General features: G+C 41.6%; 1 protein-coding gene across 3 annotated transcripts in view; it reads right to left on the minus strand.

Annotated features, from left to right (window-relative positions):
* TOX (thymocyte selection associated high mobility group box) overlaps positions 1–26,434 on the minus strand; it is a 306,345-nt gene that overhangs the window by 131,919 nt on the left and 147,992 nt on the right. Inside the window, exons 1-2 of one of the 3 annotated variants that reach the window (XM_019822707.3) lie at positions 17,652–17,678; positions 16,067–16,132 (exon numbers count right to left, since the gene is read on the minus strand). The exons of 1 other annotated variant lie outside the window; for it this stretch is intronic. In XM_019822707.3, the coding sequence (XP_019678266.1) occupies positions 16,067–16,132; positions 17,652–17,669 (84 nt within the window). In that variant the 5' untranslated portion in view covers positions 17,670–17,678. Of the gene's footprint in view, positions 1–16,066; positions 16,133–17,651; positions 17,679–26,434 lie in introns of those variants that run through there. One more of the 3 variants, XM_023248541.2, reaches the window with a different exon arrangement.

The following is a 26,434-nucleotide window of genomic DNA, read 5'->3' on the forward strand; positions in this document are numbered from 1 at the left end:
GAGAAAAAATCACAGTTTTTGGAGGAATGTATTGCAAGAGGATATGGTTCAGTATTTTCCTTATCCCCCCGAGGCTGCCTGGTTAGAGTCAGTATTCAATGTGTATTGAATGAATTAACAAATGAATCACTGAATGAACACATAAATGACTGAATGAAAGCTAAGGTGACCTTTTAAAGGCAAGAAATTTGGGAATATATCACTTTTATTCCAAGGGTTTGAATAAATACCCTGTATTCCCCAGACTTTGCACTGGTCAGCTGACAACACGGTATGTAAGGTTAATCTCTCAGCATGTCAGGAAGACAAAACTATCCTGCTAGAGACATGAAGGCTTAAGTAGCTCGAGAAAGGCTGGCTCAAGGTAGTGTGGCCTGCTGATCTGTCCTGAAATGGCTTGCACTCGCCCTTCTGTAGTGACACGGAGGTCCCAGAGGACTTTTGAGGGTGGGTTTGGGGCTCCTGGATTCTCAGAAGTTGCTGAAACCTAGTCCCTCCTACAGGTAGAACATCAGCTAAGGACCCCATGGAAGCCTCAGCTCCACATCAGGATCCCTTGGGAACAGCAGGTCTGATGCCCCATGCCTGGCCAGCAGCAAGGGCTTAATTATACAGGTAAGTATAGAGCCGACGGGAAGGTATTCTGAGCAAAGGAACAGGGACACTGTGATGAAAGCAGTGGAAGGGTAGTCCCAAAAGTCTTCTGTTAAGGTCATCCTCGGGTGATACAGTGGACCTACTACACTTGTCTACTGACTTGGGGCCCTTCTGACTTGGGCTTATTTCCTTCCTTCAAGTCTCAGAAAGGCCATGAGTTTCAAGTATTTTTCATTCTCCACTTGTCTTGGGACCAAGAATCCTTTCTAAGGCCCTTACATATTTCATGAGAAACAGGACTACGTTTTGTTTTGTGTTTTCTAAGCCTGAATTAGAGACCACCAAGGAGTCAACCCCAGGTCCTCTGAGGATCCACAGGGCTTGATTCGAGAGTAGAATTCTGGAGAACAGGTATGGACTTTCAAGGTGGCATCGTATTCCTTATCACTGTTCACAGTGCCTGTTACCCCTTCTAGTCTAGAGATCAGAATCTTACCAGCAGACTGAGCCATACAGCTTGCCTTCTCCCCGGGGAATGATAAAAGTCAATGGTGACCATCTATACACATGGAGAAATTATTCAGGGATAGTGGCACAAAATTCAAGCCAATATTTTTAATTTTATCTTGCCTCTTCACCAGGTTCACGAAAGGTAAATTGGAAACAAAGAAGTATGCAAAGTGATTTGCTCTAAATAACAGCCAATCTGTACGATGTAAATGATTCAAAGAACTCAAAGTTATATTATTGCTACTTAACCAGATTCTCTCTGATCTGAAGCTACTCACTGGTCCTAGACACAGGAGAGTCTCATCATGTCGCTGGTGCTGGGATGTGGCATAGGACAGCTCTACTGTGGGACCAGGGAACAGAAGCCAAGAGTCATGGAATGTGGCTTGAAGCGGGCTGTACTAACACAAGGCTTGGCTAATTCCAAAATACGTAGGAACTTTTCAAGGCCACAAAGGAACCGTTGGAAATATGAAAGTAGTATTAAAAATTATAAAATTATATTATAAATATATATTTATAAAATTATAAAAATATAGAATTAAAAACTATAAAATTATTAAAAATTATAGATTTGGGGGTCAGTTGAGAGTACTCATAATGATTCCTTCAGTGACTGATAAGAACAGCCAAGAGCATGCTGGAAGGACCTGAGGCTCTGGAGTCCAGAAGATAGGAACTGCATCTAGGTTCTCTGAAGCATTTATTAGTGTGGGTTCTCGGGCTGATTTCTTCCTCTTTGTGAGCCTGTTTCAAAACCTGCTTCATGGGGTTCTGTTGAGCCTTGAAAGCGAAAACATAAGGTAGGTAAAAAGCCTACTAATCTATGTCTGCCACACAGAATGTTCTTGATAAATGGCAGCTTTAGCATAGCTACAGCTATTATTAAGTGGGTCTATACATGTCGTGGAATGGGTCATGTCCAAGAAAACAAACAACTACAGACAGTAGAGGAGAGGGTTTAGACATCATTATAAAGGAATTTCAGTGTATTTGCCATTGAACAGAACTCACACTGAAACAAACTATAGCCCCATTCATACGTAATGCGTTCATTCCAGCGCTCCTCCTAAAGTCTTGCCTTTATCTTAATGGAATGAAATTGCATTTTTGAAATTAAAGAATAAAATGATAGGGGGAACCAGCGAGCAGGTGAGGGCTGCTGAAAAGCTCGCAGGACACCTACTTAGCCCTGCAGAGGGCCACAGCTCTGCTTTTTCCGGGAACTGCGCAGGCAGACCCTGAGCCCGGACTGATGGCTTCCTGACAGTTCCACTCCTATTGACCCAGGGAAAAGGCCAATGAACTCGGGAACCACAATTTCAGTGTCTAAATTTGCAACAAAAGCCATCCTTGCTAACATACTGCCTTGTGTTATGGAAAGGCTGTCTTCACCGGGAGGTTCTTGGCAAGGAGGTAAAACTGCTAATCAGACGGCTTGTTTTTGAGACTTGAACCAAGAGACTGGGTCACAGGAAAGTAACAGAGGATACTTCCAATCTCTTTTGATTTGACCTGTATGGACGCTTTTTTAGCCACTTGGCTAAAGCCATTACCCCTGCCCCTGTTGAACCCTCCCAGGACCCCTATTTTAGTGACAAGGGAAAGGAAATTTCTCACCTGGTTTCTGGAAGATCTCATTCCCCCTGTCTGTTTAATTACATACTCGCATTCCTTTTTAATCATATTGCTTAACATATTCCATGACCCGGGTATCCTGTTTACATTTTCTCCTTCTGCAATCCACATTGCCTTTTGCTACAGCCTGTTCTTGTTTTTTATTCTTATCCTACATGACTGCATCTGGAAGTGGGATGTTAATTAGGATTTTTCTTTTGACTACAGAGAATTCATGTTTTCATACCATCTAGGTAGAGTGTTCATATATGCTGACCAGGAACAAATAATGGGAACTCTCTTCTGGACTTTGCCTTTTCTTCTCTTTTTAAAATCTGGTTTCCCTACCAGAGGGGTCTTGTCTTTGTGAGTCTCTGTCCACACATTGCAATCATTATACAGAGCACTCAATCTTTGGTGACAAGAAGTCCCATAACTCAGAAGAATTCAAAAGATATCATCTTGTACATACCTTTAAATTATGTGATGGCTTCATGCAATCATGCATATACTAAAAATATGGCTATGGTTATAACATTGTAAAATATGTTTCTCATATAGATCTTTATTTGAAAGATAAATAAATAGCACTGCCATCACACATCTATAGAACGCCTTAATTTTTAATCTGTAACATAATTCCCGAAATTTCAGGATAGAAAAATACCAATGTTTAAATATGTTTCATCCTTTATTGAAAATTCTTGTTGCATGATTCAAAGAACTAAATGCAAAGGAGAGTAAACTGAAGAGTTTATTCGAAAAATGAGTTTTTTTCAAAAAGAAAAATGATAAACTTCCTGTGTGTGTTTTCAGAAGTTAAGACATTGCATGTAATGGTGATTTCTCTCGAAAGAGTTTAAACAGCATCAACATTAGCGCCAATTTCTTTTGAGAAGACCTTCAAAAGTAGGTATTTTTCAGATTCTTTTGTCTCTGCAGGAACAAGGGCTGATAGCTTGAGACTATAATGTATTACTGTGGAAAGCTTTGGTCTGTTACATAAATCATCTTAACACTCAGCAAGAATTGTCCAACAGTGCCATTGATGTGCTCAAGCCAATGATCCTGCAAACAATTTTTTTGTCTTTCCTCACATGTTAGACAATAGCAATAAATCATCTTCATTTAAAAACACACAATGTGCTAATTTTTCAAGCAACAGTTATCAAAGTGCAATTTTTTTTTTTTTTGGTAAAAAGTACAAAATTTATTTTATTTACGCTCATTAATCTTTGTGACCTGTGCTAATAAGCAAAAGGCCACAAGCGCCTCAGAGCATTTGTTGTGTACCTACTATGCGTAAGGCATCCTCCAGAGTGGGATTTGAGATACAGAGAACTCTGAGATGCAGTTTGTTATGAGGGAGGTGAGTCAGAAAATATTTAAAAACTTAGGCTCCCAATAAAGAGCGTGTTGGAATCAAGTGTAAACGGAAGTAGAACTACTTGAAGCTGGTTTGATGAAGGGATCATAACAAGCAGATTTACCCTGGATATTAGGAAAAAAAAAGAAAAACCAAGGCCCGGATATCAGACACTTGCGCAGAAATGCACTACGTGATCGTGGGAGGATCATAAAACCAACAAATGAGCGAGTCTGGACAATGCGGCAGGGAGATTCGACAGCAAGGTCACGTCTTCAACTCTTAGAAAACTTCAAGGGCAAGATCGGCCCTCCTGACCAAAACAAACTTGGGGGTCCTGAGCCCAAGTCAGTCCTCTACTGGGACTGGTTTTTATTGGATTATGTTTTTTCATAACCGAAAACCCAGTGTGTAAAGCCTGAATGAGACCAGAAAACTTGAGGTTGACCTGAGGCCGCCCCAGCGAATGGCGCTCATTGGCTCTTAGGGCCAGGACTGGGTGAGCTTTGATTCCATGAATAGGCTGAAGCTTTGAGGATTCAGGGGTCCTGGGGCAGTGAGCCAAGCACATTCAGATCGGGGATGGGGAGGGCAAAGTAGTCTAACACTCTTCTGTGAATCAGGGCTGGTGCTGAGGCCACTTCTCCACAGACTTCCAGAAAAGTTCTTAGCATTTACATATAGGCATTTCTCCTGCCACACTTTATTAATGATACTGAAATGGGGAACATTTATTTCCTCTCAGTACTGTTTGGGGGCCTACGTGAGTCTCCGAGTCACATTTCTAGGGGATACTTTAAAACCAGTGTTGTGGGCTGTTGTCATATGGGCCTCCCCTTTGGTTAAAAAAACAAGACAAAACAAAGCATTTCTCCCCAAAACACACAAAAAACAAGCTTTTGGGAAATAAATAACGTACTCTCCCCCCCCCCCCCCACCCGCCCCCCATAAGCCACAGTGCACACAGGAATGATTAGGAAGAACAGATTAAGAGCAGGAGTCACTTCTGAAACCCTAATAGGGGCCCAAAGATGTTCCTCTGGTAACAAGTTGTCATTCTGTACTGAGCGTTTAAGAGGGTAATTAAAACATTGAAATTTCACCGTTGAGCACACAATTTTATGTACAAACGCAGCTATACTGTTTTTAGTTTTTCAGATGTTTTGAATTCTCACATTGAGTTCATACACTCTGAGATTCAGTTCAACATTTTTTTTTGCTTTATTTTATAAATAATCCATGTTAACCAGAAAAATGTATACCTATGGAAAGAAATCACTGTTAGTCCATCCACTCAGAAAAAAAAAAAAACACTATTAAAATATGTGTGTCTTTTGGGGCACCTGGGTGATTCAATCAGTTAAGGGTCCGACTTTGGCTCTCGTGGTTCGTGAGTTCGGGCCCCATGTCAGGCTCTGTGCTGACAGCTCAGAGCCTGGATCCTGCTTCAGATTCTGTGTCTCCCTCTCTCTCTGCCCCTCCCCTACTCGCACTCTGTGTCTCTCTCTCTCTCTCAAAAATAAATGAACATTAAAAAAAAATATATGTCTTTCAAGATTTTGTATATACTCCATATTTGCTATTTCGTTTTGGGTTTTTAAGTCAGATCATAGAGCTCTGATTTTGAAGGTAGAAATACGATATGAAAATCTCAGCTGACCTCTTAGTAGGTGTAGGGACTGAATTTTTCTAAGCCTCAGTTTCCAAATCTATAAAATAGGGATGACATTTGTATTCAATTCATTAAGGGTAATCATCATTAAATGAGATGAATGAGATAATATAAATAATTTGAGTAATATACTGGCTCCTATGAGCAATCAATAAATTGTTTGCTACATTATTATTTATATTATTTTATTATTCCATCACATAATTTAATCTGATCACTGAAAATGAATCATGAATGAGTTTCCATGCCAATAAATATCATTTACATTATTGTTTAAATGGCTGCACACTATATCATCGTGTGCATGTTCCATAATTTATCCTATTGGTTCCCTATTACCAAATATTTAGGGTTTCTGATTTTTCTGTTATGAGCCACATTGTGATGAATAACCTTATGCATTTTTTCCCCCTTCGGGTATTGTTCTAGAGTTCTATATTTATGCTCAAATGGAATCCCAGAGAAAACCCTGGAGATTATGCCTCCCCTCTGCAGTTAAGGAAAATGATGTGCAAAGAGGTGAAATGATTTGCTTGGACTTAGAGAACGAAGTGGGTAGAGAGGACAGTGATAGCATCATTACAGATTTATTTTTTTTTACATGTAATAACTGAATAAAATGTACTGGGTTTTAATATACCATGTAACACCACATACAGCCTTTAAGCTTTGATAAATTTTCTTTAAAAAAAAAAAAACAACCTGTGTTAAATTGATTTTTGGTCAAGTTCTATTTGCTCAGTCACATGCCGGCAGCCAGCGTGGAATTGAGCACTGAGTGCTGGCCTGTTTTTATATGTACATATTTCATACGTACACTTAACAATACATGGTGTATGTGTTTACGGCCACTCTTCACATTTTTGCCTGTTGCGTGGAAATCAGTAAGTGTTGGGGATGTAAAATCACATTCTTCACAAAGAAGCCAGATCAGCAGAGGAGGAAAACTACACAGATGGTCTGTGCTCTTGGTTTGTCTCCTCCCTCAATCAAGGGGAGCCAGGAAAGGGGGGGTTCCTGTTTCTACCCACCAGCCTCTCAGAGGCAATTCCTACTCTTTGGATCTTTTACCAGGAATCAACTCTAAGTGGATCCTTAGGTATTCGAGGATCATCTTACGTCCTCCAGTCTCTGCTAGAAAACAAGCTTACCCAAGTGGAGCTGAAGACAGGGACATGGAAGAAACAAAAAAGTTGAACAACTGGAGACAATTTCCTCAGTTTAGTGACCCAGAAGTGGGATCCCTGGGGAAGAGTAGCCGGAAGGGTCTTCTGTGGGAAGCCTCGTACTTTATTTACCGCCCAGAGGAAGAAAGGAAAAGTGTGAAGGGCGGGAAAAGTGTACCAGCCCTGGGCAAGAAGAGCTGTGAGAAGACAGAGGAAACAGGACAGAAGTGGTGAGAAAGGGGTGGGTAAGACTAGAAAAGACGGGAAGGAAGGAATCGTCGCCCTGGACACATGAATAAAAGAAACAGGGGCCGCAAAAGCACCTCACCTTTGTACAGCTTTCATATGTGTTTGAACGAGTAGGAGACATGAAACTGAAATTAGATTATGAAATTGCTGCTTTGGTAGGTAAACGATGGAAATTGGCAATTTCATTTGGTCCACCCTAATATTTTTCAGAATATTCTCACACGTGTAACAGAACTGAGCAGTTCTCTCTGTACTAACGAGGTGGCTGAGGTTAGTCCGTCAACATCCGACCTTGACGTTCTACAATAAAACAAAGGCTAGCTGAGCGAGGATGGAATTTGGCTGGGGCATGAGGCTTTCCTAGCCCAGAATCTTAGCTCTGATACTTACCAGCTTTTTGCTGTTTGGCCAAGCACTGTACCTCTGTCATCCTCACTGAACTGTTATAAGGATTAAATGAGATAATGTATGCAAAGCTTTTGCTGAGTTCCTTGCCAGACACAGGGGACTGCCAACTGACAGCTTTTATTATTATTATGGATCTAATTCATTCATTACCGTGGGGGTCGGGGAGCGCTAACCTAAACTTCTAGTCAAGCAGAAGCTTCCCACTACAACTTACCATCATCTTGACAAGCAAGACGTTTCACTGAAGTCAGAGCAAAAGAAATAAACAGCTCAGTAGTCACAGTATCCAGGAGTTCAGGCTTCCCTGAGGGCTACTTGTGTCTGGGGCGGCCAGCCCTGCCCCACCCCTGCAATCCTATTACCTGCCCTGAACCCCATTCGTCCTAGGCCACTCTGCTTCGTGCCTTCAGAAAATTGCAACTCACAGTAGGTTTAGCCCTTCTTGAAGGAGAGCTTTCTGAAAGGCAAGGAGACCCCCCAGTTGCATACCGGGAAGCCTACATACAAGAAGTCGATAACGTTTGGCCTAAACAATGACCGTGAGAGTCCTTGTGAGTTTCAGAGCAGGCTCTTCCATTTGAATAATACAATGGTGGGACTAAGATGTCATTTGCTTGACTCAGCTTGTGACAGGAACAATTATAACGTATAAGCAACAAGGAATGTATGGAGAATATTTTCCAAGACAGGCACCAATTAATTTCAAACCACTAGGGCTATAGTTATACGTTTTTATATCCAAACTGTGAAATAACATAGATCAGAAAAAAAAAAAAAAAACCACAGGAGAGAGAGAGAGAAAAAAAATACGGATAGACATAAAGATTAAACTGAAACCTGTGTTTCTGGGAAGTCTAGCTAAGTCTGTTCCAAAACCGAGGAACTGAAACTACAAAGGGAAACTTGACACTTTTTAAAGGTGTTTAGGTGGCAGATGAGGATATGAAGAAGGAGGTCTCAGGAGAGATACGGGTGGGTGGCAAAAACCTCAGCTTTTCCAAGCCTCAGTGTTCTGACGCTAAAAATGGGCAAAGTCGTTTCTATCTGATGTACTGGTGCGATTAAATGTTAGTGTTTGTTTCGAACAATCTCTAAGTGCCTTGGAAAATGGAGTTGGCATAGACAGATGACATCATTCAACATGTTACTATTCTTAACTTGAAATACCATACCTATTTTGTAGACATTCTTTAGTGACAGGTTTACTGTAATACGTGCCAGACGAAAAATCTAGCAAGTTCTACACTGCAAAACTTCACAGGAAGGATCATCTAGCTTTTCATAATTGTTCACATGCTAGAGAGCAAATCCACAAAATACAATTTTGAACAAGCCGATGGGCTACGTTCAAAACGTACCAAGTGCACCTGTAGAACTGGTCAGGCAGTGTCCTGGAGACATAGCACCCTTCCCTGCGCCAAGATGCCTTGGTGTCACTTAACAGCGGACCATTGAGCACACCATCCTCCAAACAAAGCTCCATGTTTTTTTGAGAATCTGTTCTTACCACCAACGCTATTCCACTCAGATACATTCAGAGTTTTTGTCACTGAAATGCATTTCCCTAATGCCTTAAAAAAACATACTATTAAACAATTATCATAAAATTCACAAGCATACTCAGCAACAAACATTCATTCTGTGAAATAAAAAATGAGTCTTATATTCACAAATCCCACAGCTTGGAAATGTATATGACACACAACATTTAACCTGTCAGCTGCCTCATTAGTGTCAATGAGTGGGAACTGGCAATCAGTAGATGTGCTCTACATGTGTTTATGTTTGAAAATTTCCCAAAATAGCTCTGCTAGAGAGGTTGATATAAAACACTTCTACTGGACAAATGAATCTCAGTTTAAATCTTATGGTCTCCTTAAAGTTTTTTTTTTTTTTTTTGAGGAATCATATTTCTCATGTAACTGATCATTTACAGCTAACAGAGTCAATACCCCACTAATAATAATAATAATAATAATAAATAAAGACTGGGTGGCTAAAAAAAATCATCTAAATTTCAGTCATACCAATATGTAAATGATCAAGAAAATATGCAGAAAGACTGATGTGTGTTTGGCCATCAAGAGCCCCAAGATATATATTTGCATGGCGCCCGCGTTCAGAATCCATACAGCTATTAAGACATTTTTATAAACTGTAAGAAATATGCAAGCTATTTCAAGATATAATTCTGAAAAACAGACTTCCATGTAAGAAGCCAATTTAGGAAGAAAACAACATAAACAATAGTAACTTGTGTGCTCAAGTGAAGCATCTTTTTAATTTTGAGTAATGAAGATGTCAAGCCAAATGCTAGAGTAGTTTAACTTAATTAGGTGGCCTATTTTTCCAGGCTTCCTTTCATTTCCCATTGAAAACTCAGCTTGTATGCAAGGCAACAAGAACAATTTTGTCTGTAATGAATACCTCCGGGACTGCGCAGAGTAATCATTTGAATGTTACACTGAAGACTGGTTTGAGTAACTAGTTTGGGCTTGTTAAGATGCCAGACTTTGTTGGACTAACTAGATTACTCAAAGCATGGCAGCTTTGCCATTTTATTGGGTCAACGGTCAAAAAGTCAAGTTGACTTTATTCCTGAAATTTCTGCCAAAAGGAACCAATCTAGAAGTAATTGGTCTAATTTATAGTTGAAATTTATGTCACAATCACGGAAATTTTATGGCCCGTAGTCAAGGGAGGTGTGTGTGTGTGTGTGTGTGTGTGTGTGTGTTTTCCAAAAATGCTCCTTAAAATATTATGCTTTCTAGGCCCTTTTTTTCATACCTCATTTATACTCTAACCTAGAGAATTTTCTCATTAGAAAACATGTAATTAAAAATATATTGTTTCTAATATGTTTGCAGGTCTCAAAACATTGTAATTCTAACAGTAGATTTAAGAAACTAATGTACAAAAAGAACTTGGAGAATCCTATTGGTTCCATGGCCATTGGATTGCTTATGAAAAAACAGGAACACAATATTATTGTAGGAAAAACTACCTATTATGATCTAGTTTGTTATCACATTAATTCTTTGAGTCCTGTACTTGAAGTGATTCGCTGCAGAGTCGGGAGTGCTGGTGCCTTTTGTTGATGTGTCGAGGCAATGGCGCCCGGATGCAGAGAAGCTACTGGAACGAAATGAGCAGGGCCAGAATTGCTAAGCGGCTTCAGTGCAGCACTGAAAAGTCACCGCAAGTAGAAGACTCAAAGAGCTCATATGATTTTTTAAAAATGTACGCAAAATATTTTAATCACCGACTCATCTTTTAACAAACAATACTTCTGATGTCAGACACTCTAGGCACAGGAGATACAGGGAGAAACCAGGGTGAGCCCTGTTTTCAAGAGCTTGCAATCATGTGGGCAAGACGAGGAAGTGGGTACCAATTCTACAAGTTCGCTACAGGCCACAGAGGGACAAACATGTACATCGACAACTCCGACTACACACTAGAGAGGCGTGGAAGAGGGAAGAGACACGGAGCATTCGGCAACAGGAAGAGGAGAAATGGAAAGGTGGAAGTGAGGTGACGTGGGAGAAATTAATGAGAAACTCTGAAGCCCGGGTCTCAGGCAGTAATTACGTAGAAGGAAAGAAGAGACAGGTTCAAAAGCAGAATCAACGCTATCTGAGATTCACTCAGGGTTGAGTCATAAGGGAGACGCTCTTGGTGTCTTGGTGACTGTGTAGAGCGGTGCTACCTCTCACGACTATAGACAATACAGGAAATAAGAAAGCTTGAGGGGTGAGGGAGTAGGTTGGAGGTGATGAATGTTGATTTGATGAATTACTATGTTGAGTCTGAGCTGCAGTCAGGAACAGGAGCCAAGTGGAGTTAGAAATCAAACCTGAAACTCACACGAGAGGGCTGCCCTTAATATCTAGACGCCCTTCAACTTTTATATTCAAAATACGTGATATGGAATGTGTTAAATGCTCAGTTTTAAGATTCTAGGAAAAAATAATATTGCATCTATTTTATCATTACATTTTAAAATGTTTGTTTATTTCTGAGAGAGAGAGAGAGGATGAGCGGGGGAGAACAGAGAAAGAGGGAGAGAGAGAATCCCAAACAGGCTCTGTACTGTCAGCACAGAGCCTGATGCAGGACTCAAACTCACGAACCATGACCTGAGCTGAAATCAAGAGTCAGATGCTTAACCAACTGAGCCACCCATGTGCCCCGATTATTGTGTTTTTTCATCTTGAGATTTGAGGAACCAGGTAAGAGACAGGATTTCTGTGGGGGGAAAAGAAAAGAAGCAAAGGGAAACCCGCACAAACTGAAAATAATCCAAAATCAGATCTCAGGTCAGGACATTTAATACTTCAGGCTTACTGTGATGCTCAGAATTAACCATAAAAATTGGTTCAAGTTTAAAGGATAGGTATTCATGGAAATAAGGAGGAGGGAAGGAGAGAGAGTAAGAAGAAGAAACAAGTGGGGTGTCTGGGTGGCTCAGTCAGTTAAGCGTCCGACTTTGGCTTGGGTCATGTGTTTGTGGGTTCGAGCCCTGCGTCGGGCTCTGGGCTGACAGCTCACAGCCTGGAGCCTGCTTCGGATTCCGTGTCTCCCTCTCTCTCTGCTCCTCCCTTGTTCGTTCTCTCTCTCTCTCTCTCTCTGTCAAAAATAAACACTAAAAAAATTTAAAAAAAAAAGAAGAAAGGAGGAAAAGGAGGAGAGAAGGAATAAAGCAAGCAAGGAAGTAAGGACAGAAACCAAACAGAAGGAAATGGTTTAGCAGAGTAAAAGCCAAGGTCAAGGAGGAAGTGATTTATTGAAAATATGGTTCAGTCAAGTAACTGTCTTGAGCATTAAGCTTCTCTATGACCTGACACCATAAAAACCTTGTGATTCCCCCATCAAGTGATTATTTCTTGCATAAAAAAAGATCAGTCCTTCTCAAACTTTTTCACATAGTACCCCAACAGAGGCATGCATGAGACTGTTTCTGCATCCAGAGAACTGGAGAAAATGTCACCAGTGTGAGTGGGAAGCTTAGAATGAACAGAAAACAGAAAATGATATTCTGGAAACTGCCATAGAGAAAGAAAGAAGGAGACAAAGTAATGGCACATATTCAAAATGAAACACAAATAAATAAAAAAAGATTGGATTCAAAGAAAAAAAACTAAACACCAACAAATAACCTTGGTGACATAGTTTAAATCAAGAGAACCAGATTCCTCTTCTGTTTCCTTTGATGTTTTTACTTGAAATGAACACTTACATCTTGAGTAGCATCACATATAAGGAGCTACTGAAGGTACCATAATTCTAGGGGCTGGAGACAGGGGCTTGAGTTTTTCAAGGAAAGGGGCCTCGGGGCATGTGAGTCAGAGTTGAGTGGGTTTGGAAGATTCCAGGGAAGAGTGAGAGCTAAGGTGGGAAGCCAGATCCCCCCTGCCTTGCTGTTCTCTACTCCGCCATATTGGTCAATCAGACATGACGCGTTAAAAATGAGAAAGAAGTGACTTTATGAAGGACTGTTGTCCACACTTCACATTTGGCTTTTCTTTCTTTAACATGCTCCCATTTTCTCACAAACTACTTGGGAGGAGATCTGCAAGCTCATGCGATAACAAGCAACATGGTCTGCCCTTAGCCGGGGCCTAAAAACACACAAAGAAGTCTTGCATCACATGCTTCAAATTCTATGCACTCAAAGGTAAAAAAAAAAAAAAAAAAAAAAAAAGGTTAAGTGGTATTTAAATTAAAGTACTGAGTGGCCAGCACACTCACAGCTAGCTATTAGAGGAGAAAATAGTCCATATTCCAAGAATGGAGCTAGGGAGAAGTGGAAATGTCATGGGTTTTTATTGCATAGTTGTCAGGCTTATTATAAGGTCGTACACAATTTAAAAGCTGCCTATCAATTACAGAATGATATGCAAAACATTTTAAGGATCTGTATACACTAGCTTCAGAGGTATAGAAGGCATGTAGTAGATAGTACCAAAGAGCCCTTTGGGACTGTCTAAAAGAATATCATTAATTTTTACAGTGTACTTCCATTTCTGGAGCCATTCCAGCATTGGCTTTCTATAAAAATCATTTCAAGTTTAGAATTATGCTATTTGCTCCCAGCAACATCACAGGAGCAGTAGTATACCATATGTTGCTACTTAGCAACTTAGTCGGTAAGTCCCAAAGCATGTACTGATTTGAAAATTGAACAGGAATTATAATTGTTGAGTAATGCTACGAGGCAAGTTATCTTGGATTACTAAACTATGCAGATGTTTGATGTTATGTAGGAAAAGGAATAAAACTATTTTTTTTCCCTGTAAGATGACTAAAATCCTATTTATGGTTGCCAAAAGGGATACATTGATGAAAGTTCCCTAAAAGAATACCAGGTAATGAATTTTTGGACACACTATATTACAGTAAACAAAAGGAACGTTAAGCGTAAAATTTAGCTAAGGCCATTCAACTTATGTAATTTGCAAAGTTTATTCCCCCCTAGAGTATGTATTATCTTGCATTAGTCTAATTTTTAAAAGAGCACACTCTGGAAACATTTTTATATGTGCTACATTATTAAAAAATAGTTTGCTTCGGGCACACAAACCTGCCATATTTTTACAAAGCGCAGAAAGTATTTGGGGCTCTTTACTCTTTCATAAATTACCACTGGTATGTATGTATGTATGTATATATGTATATATGTATGTTCTCACTGGTATTTAAAACATTCTTAGTAACTCCTGATTGGAATATTAAAAGATATAATTAATGTTGGTTGTTTGATTTTAGTCAGGGCTTAATAGTATCCATCGTACTTGAATTTAAAAATCTAAGGAGCCAAGTTGTTATGATGTATATGCTTTGGATTTCCAATCCTTTATCCAAAAGTCTTTAAGACAGACATAATGATTCTCTGAAATGGAGCAGTTGCTTTATAGCAGCAATCATTTATTGGGTTTGTGTTTCTACTGTTTCAAACAAATTCAATTAGCCCTTACACTTCAAAACCCTAAAGGCACCAAAGAGATGATACTGGGTTACTTTAATCTAATCGTAATACTAAACTTGTCAGTACAGTTTGGGGATTGATGGTTAGAAGAAAATTAATAGTAACATTTTTCATTTTTTAATCAAACAGTCCTATTCAGAACTACCTATGGATCTCGGAGGCTACTTAGCTGAATGAATTCTGTGAAGTGAGAATTCTAAATGCAACGCTCAGCCTACCAAAGGTATCCTGAAAGTGATCAACTCAGTTGAATGGAAGGAAATGGAGTCCGGATCTTTGAACTCAGGGATGACCTTCTCGTCTGAACAGTATAGTGTAGTTTCCAGAATGTCTGCCAGAGAAGGCAGTGATCATAATGACTTCTAAATGCAAAGTTCAAGGAGAGGCAGGCTTGCCTCTGTTTTGAGTTAAGCACGAGACATTTTGTGCTCGAAGAAATTTCAAAGCTTCACGAAGTGCACCCCTCACATATACATTAGATTAATTCAGTGACAAGCAGCATGAAGAAAAATCCAAGTTTTATTTTTGTTCTCTGTTTCCCCCACCCATCCCCGTTATCAAATCCCTTTGGACAGCTTTGCAGGCATTGAAAACTCCGGTGCTAGGGTTTACACCACAGTTACTGATACATGAAACTTCAAACTGCCATGGTTTTTGCTGCTCTTCCAGGAAAAAAAAAAAAGTTCAAGTCTACAAAATGCTCCTATGAATTCTCCTTTATTTTCATTGATTCATTTATTTTTGTTTACACTGTTATTACACATTATGTTATGCTCGCACTTTGGGGCAGTTACAATTTGGCTTTAAATGTCCTCACTGGATTAAAGGGCCTGGTCTTTAAGTGTCTAAAAATAAAGAGCCCAGAATTTACTTTTATAAATGTAACCGTTTACGTTTTCATTGGACTTCTGTCGTCACTTTTCACGGTTAAATACCTTGTCAACCATTCCTAGCGAAATGGCTACAAACGCGCTCTCGAAAGATTTCAATCACATCGTGCATTTGGGCAAAAAAAAAAAGCTACCCGACCTGGTAGGGTCTGAAGGCCGCCATACAGTGCTCACGGGCCATGTGATTTTGGTTAGAAAGGTAGCCCTGTATTGACAACTGCCCCAACAGTTGATAATGAAAGCGATTCGTGACATGTGCAGCTTATAATGATTAACTCGTCTATCGTCAGAAGCACAAATAACCTGCACCTGTAAAGACTTTATTTCCTAAAGGTAAAACAACTGTTTAGGAAAGATCATGCTGGCAAAACAGCTGCTTGCCATTCTGGAGAGGAAACAAGGTAGTATCTTTCAACAAATGCCAACTCCCGTGTTTTATCAGCTCTATCTCATTAACTGGAAACAAGGCTTAAATGCTTTGTTTATAAATTATGATTATTCCTGATTGCGGCAGTTACTGATAGCGCTACTCATTTGCAAGGCAACTCTTTGAATTTGTTTAATTACAATTTGAAACAAGGCAGAGAAGATTAATTAACCCACCTGGCTGGCTGGCATATAGTCCTGGCTCGGCTCTGTCATGCTCATATACATGTTCTCACCGTCAAACTGCGAATGAAACAATAGTAAACATTCAGCAATCTTGACTGTGTGCATGTTTGTTGTTGTTGTTGTTGTTGTTTTCACCATCAAACTGGAAAACAGTAGCCATAAAAAAAAAAAAAAACAACGAAAAACCAACAGTGTGGTTGGGAATACGGAAAATCTGTCATCGCCAGTGAGACACGTCTTTTCTTTGATGTTTCTGTTGTCATCCTTCCTGACCCTGGATGTCAGTGATTTGGAGTAATTAGCGCTCTAGTAATTACAGCAAGCAAGCAAGCAATGAATGGTTTCCTTTCATCTGCAATCTGTTTTAAAACAAAAATGGCTCATTTTGCACACCATGTCTACGTACTGCAGTTCGGTCGTGATGAAGTATTAAACGAACGGCCTGATTTCTGGGAGAGAAGCATAATGGGAAGTACACCGAGGCACACAGCTCAGGGCGTTCGGAGTCTAGCTCTCAAAAGCGCGAAAGGGCAGAGTTTTCAGAATAGACCCAACCTCGCTTCATCCCAATCGCCTGATGATGAACATTTTTACCTTTATGATATTTACAAAGAGCACGTGGCACCACAGGCATGGCTGAGAATGATAACGACCGTGAGTCACCGTGAACATGTACAAGCTCCATGGTGCAAACATTCCTCTCTAAAGTCTTGCAGAGATCGAGGCTTCATGTAAGTATTACGAAGGCATAGAAATTCATACACAAATTTACGAGGTAGGAACAAGAAGGGAGGGGGAAATTCATGGGGTAGTACAAACTGCAGGACCGTCGAACAGTTCAGGCAACAGTGACATAACAACAACATACTTTTCATTATTTGGGTTTTCGAAGGCAGTAATCATTCCATTCAGACTTAATCCCCAGCTATCTTCAGTCATTTGATAAATGGGCAAAGCATTCCTTTTTTTAGTTAGAAGAAGAATTTCCCCTAGGAAATAATCAAGTGGGCTAATACAGCCAGCTTCAAAGAGCTGACTCTGAATACGCTCTCCTTGCCAGACTAATTTCAGACATGGGAACTTTTCAAGTCTCAATCTGAAAAATTACTTGTGAAGACAGAATAATGGTATTGATGGAGGTGCAAGTACACGGTAATATGGGCACATTTTATAGATCATCAAGAAAGAGAAAACCGTGTTACAGACATCGCATTCCACCATCAATGAGCTGCCAGCAGCATCCAGAGGGTCGTACAAACACTGGAACACGCCAAAGACCCCGAACCGTACTCTAGGGCACTAGGTGCCCTGAAGATTCACATCGGCAAGGAAAGACCTCCCTACAGACAGCGAAACACTCACGAGGTTGAGTTCAAGGAACCAAAGGCTCTCCTCACACATCACCCTGAAAATATATTTCATGTTATGTGAACAAACTTATCTAAACAGATACGAAATCACTTACTGAATGATGTGGTTGTTAGGACAGGTCAGAAATAGCACACTGAGAAAAGACTAGCGAGACATTTGGTGACTTTGTCATCTGGCTCAGGAGCCCTGAGTCCAAGTGACTTACCCAAGGTTGCATTTCCATCAGTCAGGTGAATGCCTTCAACCCAAAGATAGTCTAGCCCGAATCAATCCACCTGTTTCTGCTAACAACTCAGGCCCCGACAAAAAGCATCATTCGGCATTTCACCCCCACCCACTGTTGGTTTGTTTGCAAATGTTTTTTATGTGAAGATGCCAAAGAACCATTTAAAATATGGACAGTTTCTCTGACTATAACAAACTAAACTGCACAGAAGTAGTGAAGTGCATCAAATACTCCACAGCCTATGCATATTCTATAAATGTGTTACTTTCTATTTCATCTTCTCTAACTCATTTTCTAAATCTGGTGTCGTCCTCAAGCCAACGAAGGCTTTGAAGTTTTGGTTTTAGTCTATCCAAAGCGTATGCTAATTGAGTGTATTCAACGTTACTGCTCTTGATAAGGACTCTTTCCTCAAAAAGTACCAACGCTTAAGCAACACTGAGCCAAGGCTGAAACAGCATTTTACAACAAAAGGTATGTGACTGTGGGGATAACTATTTTTTGGAGTACATTCCATGCCCCCATAACCTGCCTGTAGCTTCACACGCATTAACGGATTCCATCACCACAACAACCCACGAGTTGGGTATTATTATTACACACACCTTACAAAAGGAGACACAAAGGCACAGAGGATTTAAGCTTGATGCCCAAGGTCACAGAGCTCTTAAGAGGCAAGGGCTGGAACTCAAAGCCAGGCTTTCTAGCACATGCACTTAACCACCAGAACATAGAAATTGTTGTGAATTCTAATGAGTTACTATCGATCCTGAAAATAGTGTCCATATCAAAGCAGAGCGTTGGCAACATGTCCACGTTGAGACACGGTCCGGAATTTCTGTGGCATTGTGAGACTTCCAAAAACACAAGAGGCACAGTGAGCTGCCAGTATAGGGATCAGGCTGGTGGAATATCTTCAGATGTTTATAAGTAACCCTTACAATGCCGAGAGGTGGTATGACGGTGGTTTATTTTGTGCCAGCGTGACTGGGCCACAGGGTGCCCAGACACTCGGTCAAATATTATTCCAGGTACGTCCAGGAGGGTACTTTTGGGTGACATTAACCCATGTTAATTGGATGAGTGGATTGGTAGAATGTGTGAAGAAGAGCACCCTCCCTCTCGCAGGTGGGCCTCATCCAATCAGTTGAAAGGCACAGAAAGGCTGACCCTCCGCAGAGTAAGAGGAAGTTCCTCCCACCTGGCTGACAGAACTGGACCAACCATCTTTTCCTGCTGTCAGACTTGAATGGAAACATCCGTTCTCCTTGGGTCTTAAGCCTACCAGCTTTGGGACTGAAACTGTGCCATTGGCTCTCCTTTCCAGCCTCCCCGCTATAGTTTTGGATTGGGACAATTTCTTATAATAAATCACACATTCTGTTGGTTCTGTTTTGCCGGTGAACCCTAACTGAAAGGCTCTGAAGGCTTATTTTTAGAGGACTCGCAAGGTAAAAATGCATGAAGGGATGACATCTATTTCATGGTATGCTTGCTTTCCAGGCGAACAGAAGCCATGTTGATTTTGCCCTCAGAGTCTCTGGACTCACTGCATCCATTCCCTGTGCCTCACTGTGTCCCACACACGTTCACACCTCTTTGTCCAGAACACCTTTCTTCCCTTTTCACTGCTGAAATATTTCTTACACCCATGGTACTTTCTTACACCCCTCATTTCCCTAGAGGAGGTGATCCCTTGACAAGAGAAATAAGATTTAGCTTTTAGAGAACGGTTTCAAGGCTTTGGAATGGGGTCAGCTCATAGTTCTGCAGTGGCTTAAAACTGGTTACTTTAGGAGCAGAAGCCCTTAAAAAAACGTACAGAAGTAGCTAGAAGCCCATTACTCAAACGCTAGCTGTAGTTCTTCCTCAAGAGTTTTGTAGAATTCAAAAACATAGAGATTGCCCGAGAATCAAGAGACCTGGCTATAAATGAGTCGATGCCCTCTTTCTGAAGAATTTTGAGTTGCCAAACAAATACGTATGTGTGTCGGAACATGCTTAGCCATTCTCCTTGCGGTTGGACCCACTCTTGGGCACAGGAAGAACAGTAAGCCATGATCCCATCCTCCCTCCCACTCCGCCCCCTGTCCATGCACACCCCATCAGGTTAAGGTCATCCGTGTACTGTTCACAGCCCCCACCCACCCACATCCTATTCAGGAGCTGGTTCCAGGAATCTCAATAGGCCTTCTGCAGATGCACCATTCTTAGAGGGCGTCCTCTCGTGTAGTGGGCACATGTCCGTCCACTCGCCATCTGAAGTGGAATTATAGTGCATACAGCCCTAGAATTCTGGCCTTGGAAAGATCCCTGAAGGCATCCTGATTGGAGAAACTGCCTTTCTATTGGTCACATGGTTCATCTGGAACCAGAATCAAGGTCTGGATTCCTAATGGAAGAGTCTTCCACTATGACATGCTCCTTTATACTCCATCACGCATAAAAATGGGGGATCAGACTCTATGACTATTGTAGTTGTATATGGCTTATTTGCATACTCCATGATCTCGAAGGCACAGTGTGTGTTATTACATCAGTGACCTTGCTTTACGTTACCTGGACCACACAGTAGATGAACATTATTAATAATTGTTACAATAACATTGTTTCATTAAAAATAACTAGTTACATTTCCTCACTCCTTATGTTTATCACAGTTATTATGCTTAGAAGCCAACTGAATTCAGGCATTAGAACTTTTCAAAATATATCTGAGCAAACTAGGTAGGACTTTTAATTTCCACGGATTCTCAATTTAAAACCTGAAGCAAAGTTGGAAAGAATAAATAGGCTGACTTATTTAAATCTAAATGTAAATGACATCAACTCAGGATTAGCCTTTCTGACCAAGTGCTTTTATACTCTTTATTGTGTTTTTATTTCAAAGCACCAGGGGATGCAATCACATAAAAAGTCATTTATAATCTTCTACTACAGTTTTTTGAAATTGTTTTTAGAGGATATTAACCAAACCCATAATCCCAAAGAGCTTTTCAAACGAGGTAGTTATTATTTCTTCTATTTAAAAGCTGAAAGCAGACATCCAACATTGCCTGAACATAGTAAATGATGAGCAAAACTGGGCAATAGTAGATGACCCAAACCACTAAAACCAGAAAAATCAAAGGCAGCATGTGAACTATAAATCAGTCGTTGGCACTGGTAAAGGAAACAGGATCTTTTTAGGGAAACCATTAGAGGAAACCGAGAAAACTGCTGCTGGGTGGGGGGGGGGGGGAGGTGGAGAACCTCATGGAATTCATGAAACAGTACCACATTGTATCGCCTATAAAAGGGAAAACCTTACATCTCTGGGTGTTTTCTGAGGGAATATTTGATACTCTGTTTTTTTTTTTTTTTTAAAGAGCTAAAAGTAGAAATGCTTATAGCAGAGAGTTAATTTGACATTTCTTAGAAGATGCATTATAATAAATCGTAAGACGGGGTAATATCCTCAAAATAAAATATCTATTTCTGTGTTGCTTGACTCAACAGAAGATTAGAAGTCCTCTTTTCCCTGCTTGCTTTATAATGAAAGAAATAACGGTTTGGGCAGTGAAGTCAATGACTTTTGTTGTTTCATGGAAGCAAAGCTAATGGGAAGGGCGATAACGGACACATGAGCATATAGTTACCTCTGCTGTTCCCACGCATGGCAAGAATGCATCCAACGAAAACAGAGCCAGGCAAACTCCTACACTTACTACACATCCTCTCATCCTCAAGGAAGAAGGTCAGGAGACACTGGAGAGGGAATCTGTGTTTATCTAGCTTCTAGCTTCAAGGCTGGCTGTGTTGATGCGAGATAGTCTAAAGCAACATGCCTCCATGCAGAGCCAGGCTGAATGAAACCGACTGAGCACAAGGGCCGGAAAAGTGGCTGATACCGAAAAGAAGGGAGACCAGCAGAGCACGGGCTGGCAACACCCCACGGAAAGAAAGCAGAGTTGCTCCGTTCGTTGGTGCTCCGAATGGACGAGCCTGAGAGCCCGAGAGCGCACAGAGCTGAGACAGGAAAGAGAAACCCCTTTCCGTCAGCCTCCCGTCCCTTGAACTTGAGTGGTCAACACTCTGCTGCAGATCTGAAAGGCATGGACAGGAAATAGGATCTGGGCATAGCGAGGCCACTGGGAAGACTGGGCCACTGGAGGCTGGGAGAGAGGCTCCTATACCCACAAGTAAAATACTGTGCCCAGAACTTAGACTCTGGAGCTTGGCTGTTGGAAGTGAATTTAGATCTCGTTTTTGTCCCAGTGATAGATTTATCCGGAGGAAGTTTTATACACCATGTCTCTTTTGTTACTTTTGGTAGCTGAAATTTTCAATACTGATGTTATGCATAAACTTGTAACTCGCTCGAACACTGTATGTCCATGTAAGTATGGGCTCCATACTTCACATAACGATGCCATCATGGCTCAAGCTATTTTTAACCTTTGCAGGCACTTTCTAATCACATCAGAGGCATCAAGTGTTTAGTTTTTGTAATTATCTCGTATTATGGTGACTATTATGACTCCCAGTTTACAGATGACAAAAGAGAGACACAAAGGAGTTAAGTAACTTGTCCGTGATGGATCCAGTCCTGACAGACAGGAGCTGCCTGACCCTCAGGCCTTGGCCCCTGGACTCTGCTCTCGGGAATGGCTGACACCAGAGTCATGAAGCCCTCAGCCATATCACCTCTGCTGCCACCAGGGCTAGAGGCTGAGGTGCCCCAAGCCTGGCACCAACTTACATAAGTGGCTCTGCACCTGGGCTGGAGCCAAAGTAGTTCTGCTTTCCAAGAGTCTGTGCAGCTGGCCGGATAACGTATCCCCAGTGTGCGTGGGAAACTGGCCCCAGTGGAGACCACCGCCCCATGGCATTCCCTGTGGCCTCTTTAGAGAAGTCCCTCATGCCCAGCAGCCAGCAGTGATTAGTTGCGAAGCTACAACATCTTGGGAATGTGTGTCTCATGGTTTGCGAGCCCCGCCTCCTTGACTTCTGTCTTGCTTCCTTTCCCCTTCACTCGTGTCTCCCTGGGCTTGTACTCCCAGTGCTGGTGTTCGCACCGCAACCCCCCCCCCCCCCCCCCCAGCACAGGCTCTGCTTTCTGGGCAGCTGGGACGAAGACGGTGGCCCGTCGTACTCAGTAGGACAGTGCGCTCAGGTGCAGTGCTCCGCTAGCCTGATCCTATCTTTGTTCTGCTTTCCTTACAGCTTATTTGAGAATCACTAATTCTATTTTCAATCCCTGTGCAAAGACAGAAACAATCTTATGAAACAGTCCTAACAAGAAGAACAAAGGTTGACCTGTATCATGAGAGCGTCACTCCGTTTGAAAGAAAAAAATGCGAGTTTCTAGACACCTTCCTTAACCCCAAACTTTCAACACAATGCAATACACTTTCCTTAATGCATTATTTAAGAAAGCAAAGAATGTGTGGATAAAAGCTTAAGTATCAATCCAGGTCCATTCTGATGAGTTTAATGGAAAGAAGTTCAACCAACTGAAAACATGCCTGATACACATCTCTGGTTTTTACTAAAAGGCCTCCCTCCACAAGGTGGCTGATAGGAGAAAATTAGGAACGATGATTTCTGATTCCAGGTAGGAATACTGTTTTTGAAATGAATTCCCAAGCAATTTCTGAATTTCTATAAAGCACAAAGCCGTAAAACTAGAGTTGAAACTGGTGTAGTTTCAAATGATTGGTTCAGAACGTTCCTTTGACTTGTCAGGCTTTAGACAAATTTTTCTGAATCCATGCAGTAAGAGAACAATTTGAGAAGTACATTCAAACTTGCTGGCAATTCTTCCCTAAGCTCACTGATTTCCACATCATTTCAGCTCTCACCTCGTTTCCCACAGTACCTAATCCTGCACCTGTTCTGGGAAGCTCAAAGCAAGGAGAGTTGGAAGAGACTAGTATAAATTCAGAGCACTGATAAAGTTATGACACTTGAATGACAGATTTATAAAAAAAAAAAAAAAAAGATTAACAGAGAAGTAAGTGACAACTGAGTGGGATGAAAACTTCTCAAAAAAGATTTGAGGACAAACAATTATTGAATAATTTTGAAATTAAAAGTGACAGTACCAAATAAAAATATAAATAGGAAGGTACAGAATTATTAAGATGGAGAATCTCACTTCCCTATTATTATTACTCAGGAAATAACATTGTGGCAAAATAGAACAATGATGTTACAGGAATAGACTTTTGGTAATGAAAATCTCCTAAGGGTAGGACAGGTGTTGAAATGTATTTTGGTATCTTCAGGGCAAACCTGACCAATTAGAAATATGAGAAGTTCAGTTCATATCCACTCCATTTTCTTTTTGACATCAGGTTTGACATTGATTTTCTTGACGCTCCCGAGAGTTTCTGTTTTCCAAACAGAAACACGATGGCATTTCTAAAAGCTGGATCAAATCCTCCAAGTTTTTGAGAACGGGTTCGCCCATGGTGAAAGGAAGCAAAGCTGTATCTGGCGTGTATCTTTCATTTTAAGGAACTTGGGAGGTCATTCCATTCGTTGCATCAAAAGGAGTATAATTTTTAAATTCTCTTTAACATCTTCAAATACTATTTAGTTACATCTATTTTGGCATAACCTCCTTTGATATTTAATCTGTGATCTCATGTGACTTTCCCCGCTGACTTATCCACACTTTTCTAAAGCTTAGGGCATAATTTTTCCCTGCTTTAGCTTAAGGCTTCATGCATAAGATGTCCCCTTCCCAAGGCATAGAGGGTCTCCATGCCAAAGCTTCTTTTATTGTTTTCATGTTTATAGTAGCCTGGGTGGCTCAGTCGGTGAAGCGTCCGACTTCGGCTCAGGTCATGATCTCACGGTTCATGAGTTCGAGCCCCGCGTCGGGCTCTGTGCTGACAGCTCGGAGCCTGGAGCCTGCTTTGGATTCTGTGTCTCGTCTCTGCTCCTCCCCTGCTCATGCTCTGTCTCTATCTCTCTCAAAAATAAATAAACGTTAAACAAAATTTACAGTAGTTCAAACTACGCTCCTTAGATCGTCCTGCACTCTCATTTCACTTTTTTTTTTTTTTTTGGTAGCATTCTCCCAAACACTTCATCCTCCCTTTTGACCACGTCCTTTTATAGCATGACGTGTTGCCAGAATCACGTCAGGGCCGAATGTACAAGTCCTGTTGCTGGAAAAAGCATGCCTGCTTCTACTCAAAACCTTATTTATCCTGCCTGGTGAGAAGTGATTGGTCTCCTTTGTTTCCCCTTCTGGAACGGCACCACCGGATGCTCTTTTGTCGAAAAGTTGCGAGAAGAAAATATGACCAACGTGGGTAAACCCTCCAACGGGATCTTCTTGCTCCATTAAAATTCAACGGTAGCGACACATTCCCCGATAAAATGTGGTGGGTAGTCATTCACTCATGCATGCATTCATTCAACAGAGGCTCATGTTGCACCTACTAGGTGCCAGGCCCCAGTCTCGGTAACGGCAGCTAACATTAGCTGTATGCTTCCTGTGTGACAGGTGCACGCATGTATTCACTCACTTGATCCTGACAGCGACCCTGTGAGGCAGGCAGTATTCGTGTCCTTTATCAGTACAGGGAGCCCTAAACAATTAAGTACCTTGGAAGAAGCAGAGCAGAGCCTCAATTCCATTCTGCCTGACGGCAGGAGAGTCCCTAACAGGAGAAGTGTGCTCAAGGAAAAGAAGACCCTTGCAAAAGGAAAGACTCGACCAACGTGCAAGTTCTAGGCATCCCGGTGTCAATGCAGAATTAATGAATCTCATAACCAATTCAATGGCTATGAGGACCGCAAGCTTTATTCTATGATTTCAGCGGCAATACCCACTTACTGACAGTGGGTATCGCCTAGAAGTACATACTCCATTCCAAGGTCAGTGCTAACGGACCCAGGGCAGCTGGCAGAGGCAGAAGGTGTGTGATGAAAACCACAGACTCAAATGATCCAGAGCGGCGTTTGGGACCCATCTCTGCCACGCCGTGGCTGTGAACCTGGGAAGACGTGGCCTCCGTGAGCCTCAGTGGCCCTGTCATGGGGCTGCCACGAAGGCCATACCCGTACGGCGAAGTGCTGAGCACAACACACGCGTCCAGCAGATCCTCAAAGTGGGTCCCTTACGTCTCTCTTTGCTGCGTGATACCCTAGACCGTGCCAGTGTCGGGACACTAAATGGGTCTTCCTTCTCCTCCTCCACTGCTTAAAATTCTTCACTCCCTCTGAAGTTTTCAAGTACATTTCAGCTTCCTTAGCTTCAAACACAAGGCCCTTCATGATGAGAACAGCCGTAGGTGTTTATGGCTTGTGTCCAGTCTAAAGGGCCCGTGCCTGGGCCAGGCCAAGAGTTCAGCGCCTGTAACCTCATTCCGTTCTGTATCTTAGGTCACTCTACGTTCCATGGTCGCTTCGTGATTTCCGCATGGCCGAGAAATCCCTGCCTCTACTTCTTTCCGTCATCCCCTCTGTTTCGAATACCTTTCCACGTTCCACTTCCTGTTATTTCCCTCCCTGCTTTCCTAGCAGTAATACGATGGTCAGGGAATTGCACAACCAACCTGGAACCCTTCTGGGAGTGAAAGGAGGGTCTGAACAACTATGACTGAACAAAAGGCACACGCGTGGACGGTGCCAGGGACAGAGCATCTTCCCACCAGAAGGTAAGCCTTCTCTAAAATCGCTGATGACTTAGGGTCCCTTCCCTGTGCCTCCCTAACTCCCCTCTGGCATCTGGTGCTTTCCTGCAGCCTCTATGTCACGGCACT

This window comes from Felis catus, chromosome F2 (genome assembly GCF_018350175.1).
Source record: "Felis catus isolate Fca126 chromosome F2, F.catus_Fca126_mat1.0, whole genome shotgun sequence".
Classification (NCBI taxonomy): domain Eukaryota; kingdom Metazoa; phylum Chordata; class Mammalia; order Carnivora; family Felidae; genus Felis; species Felis catus.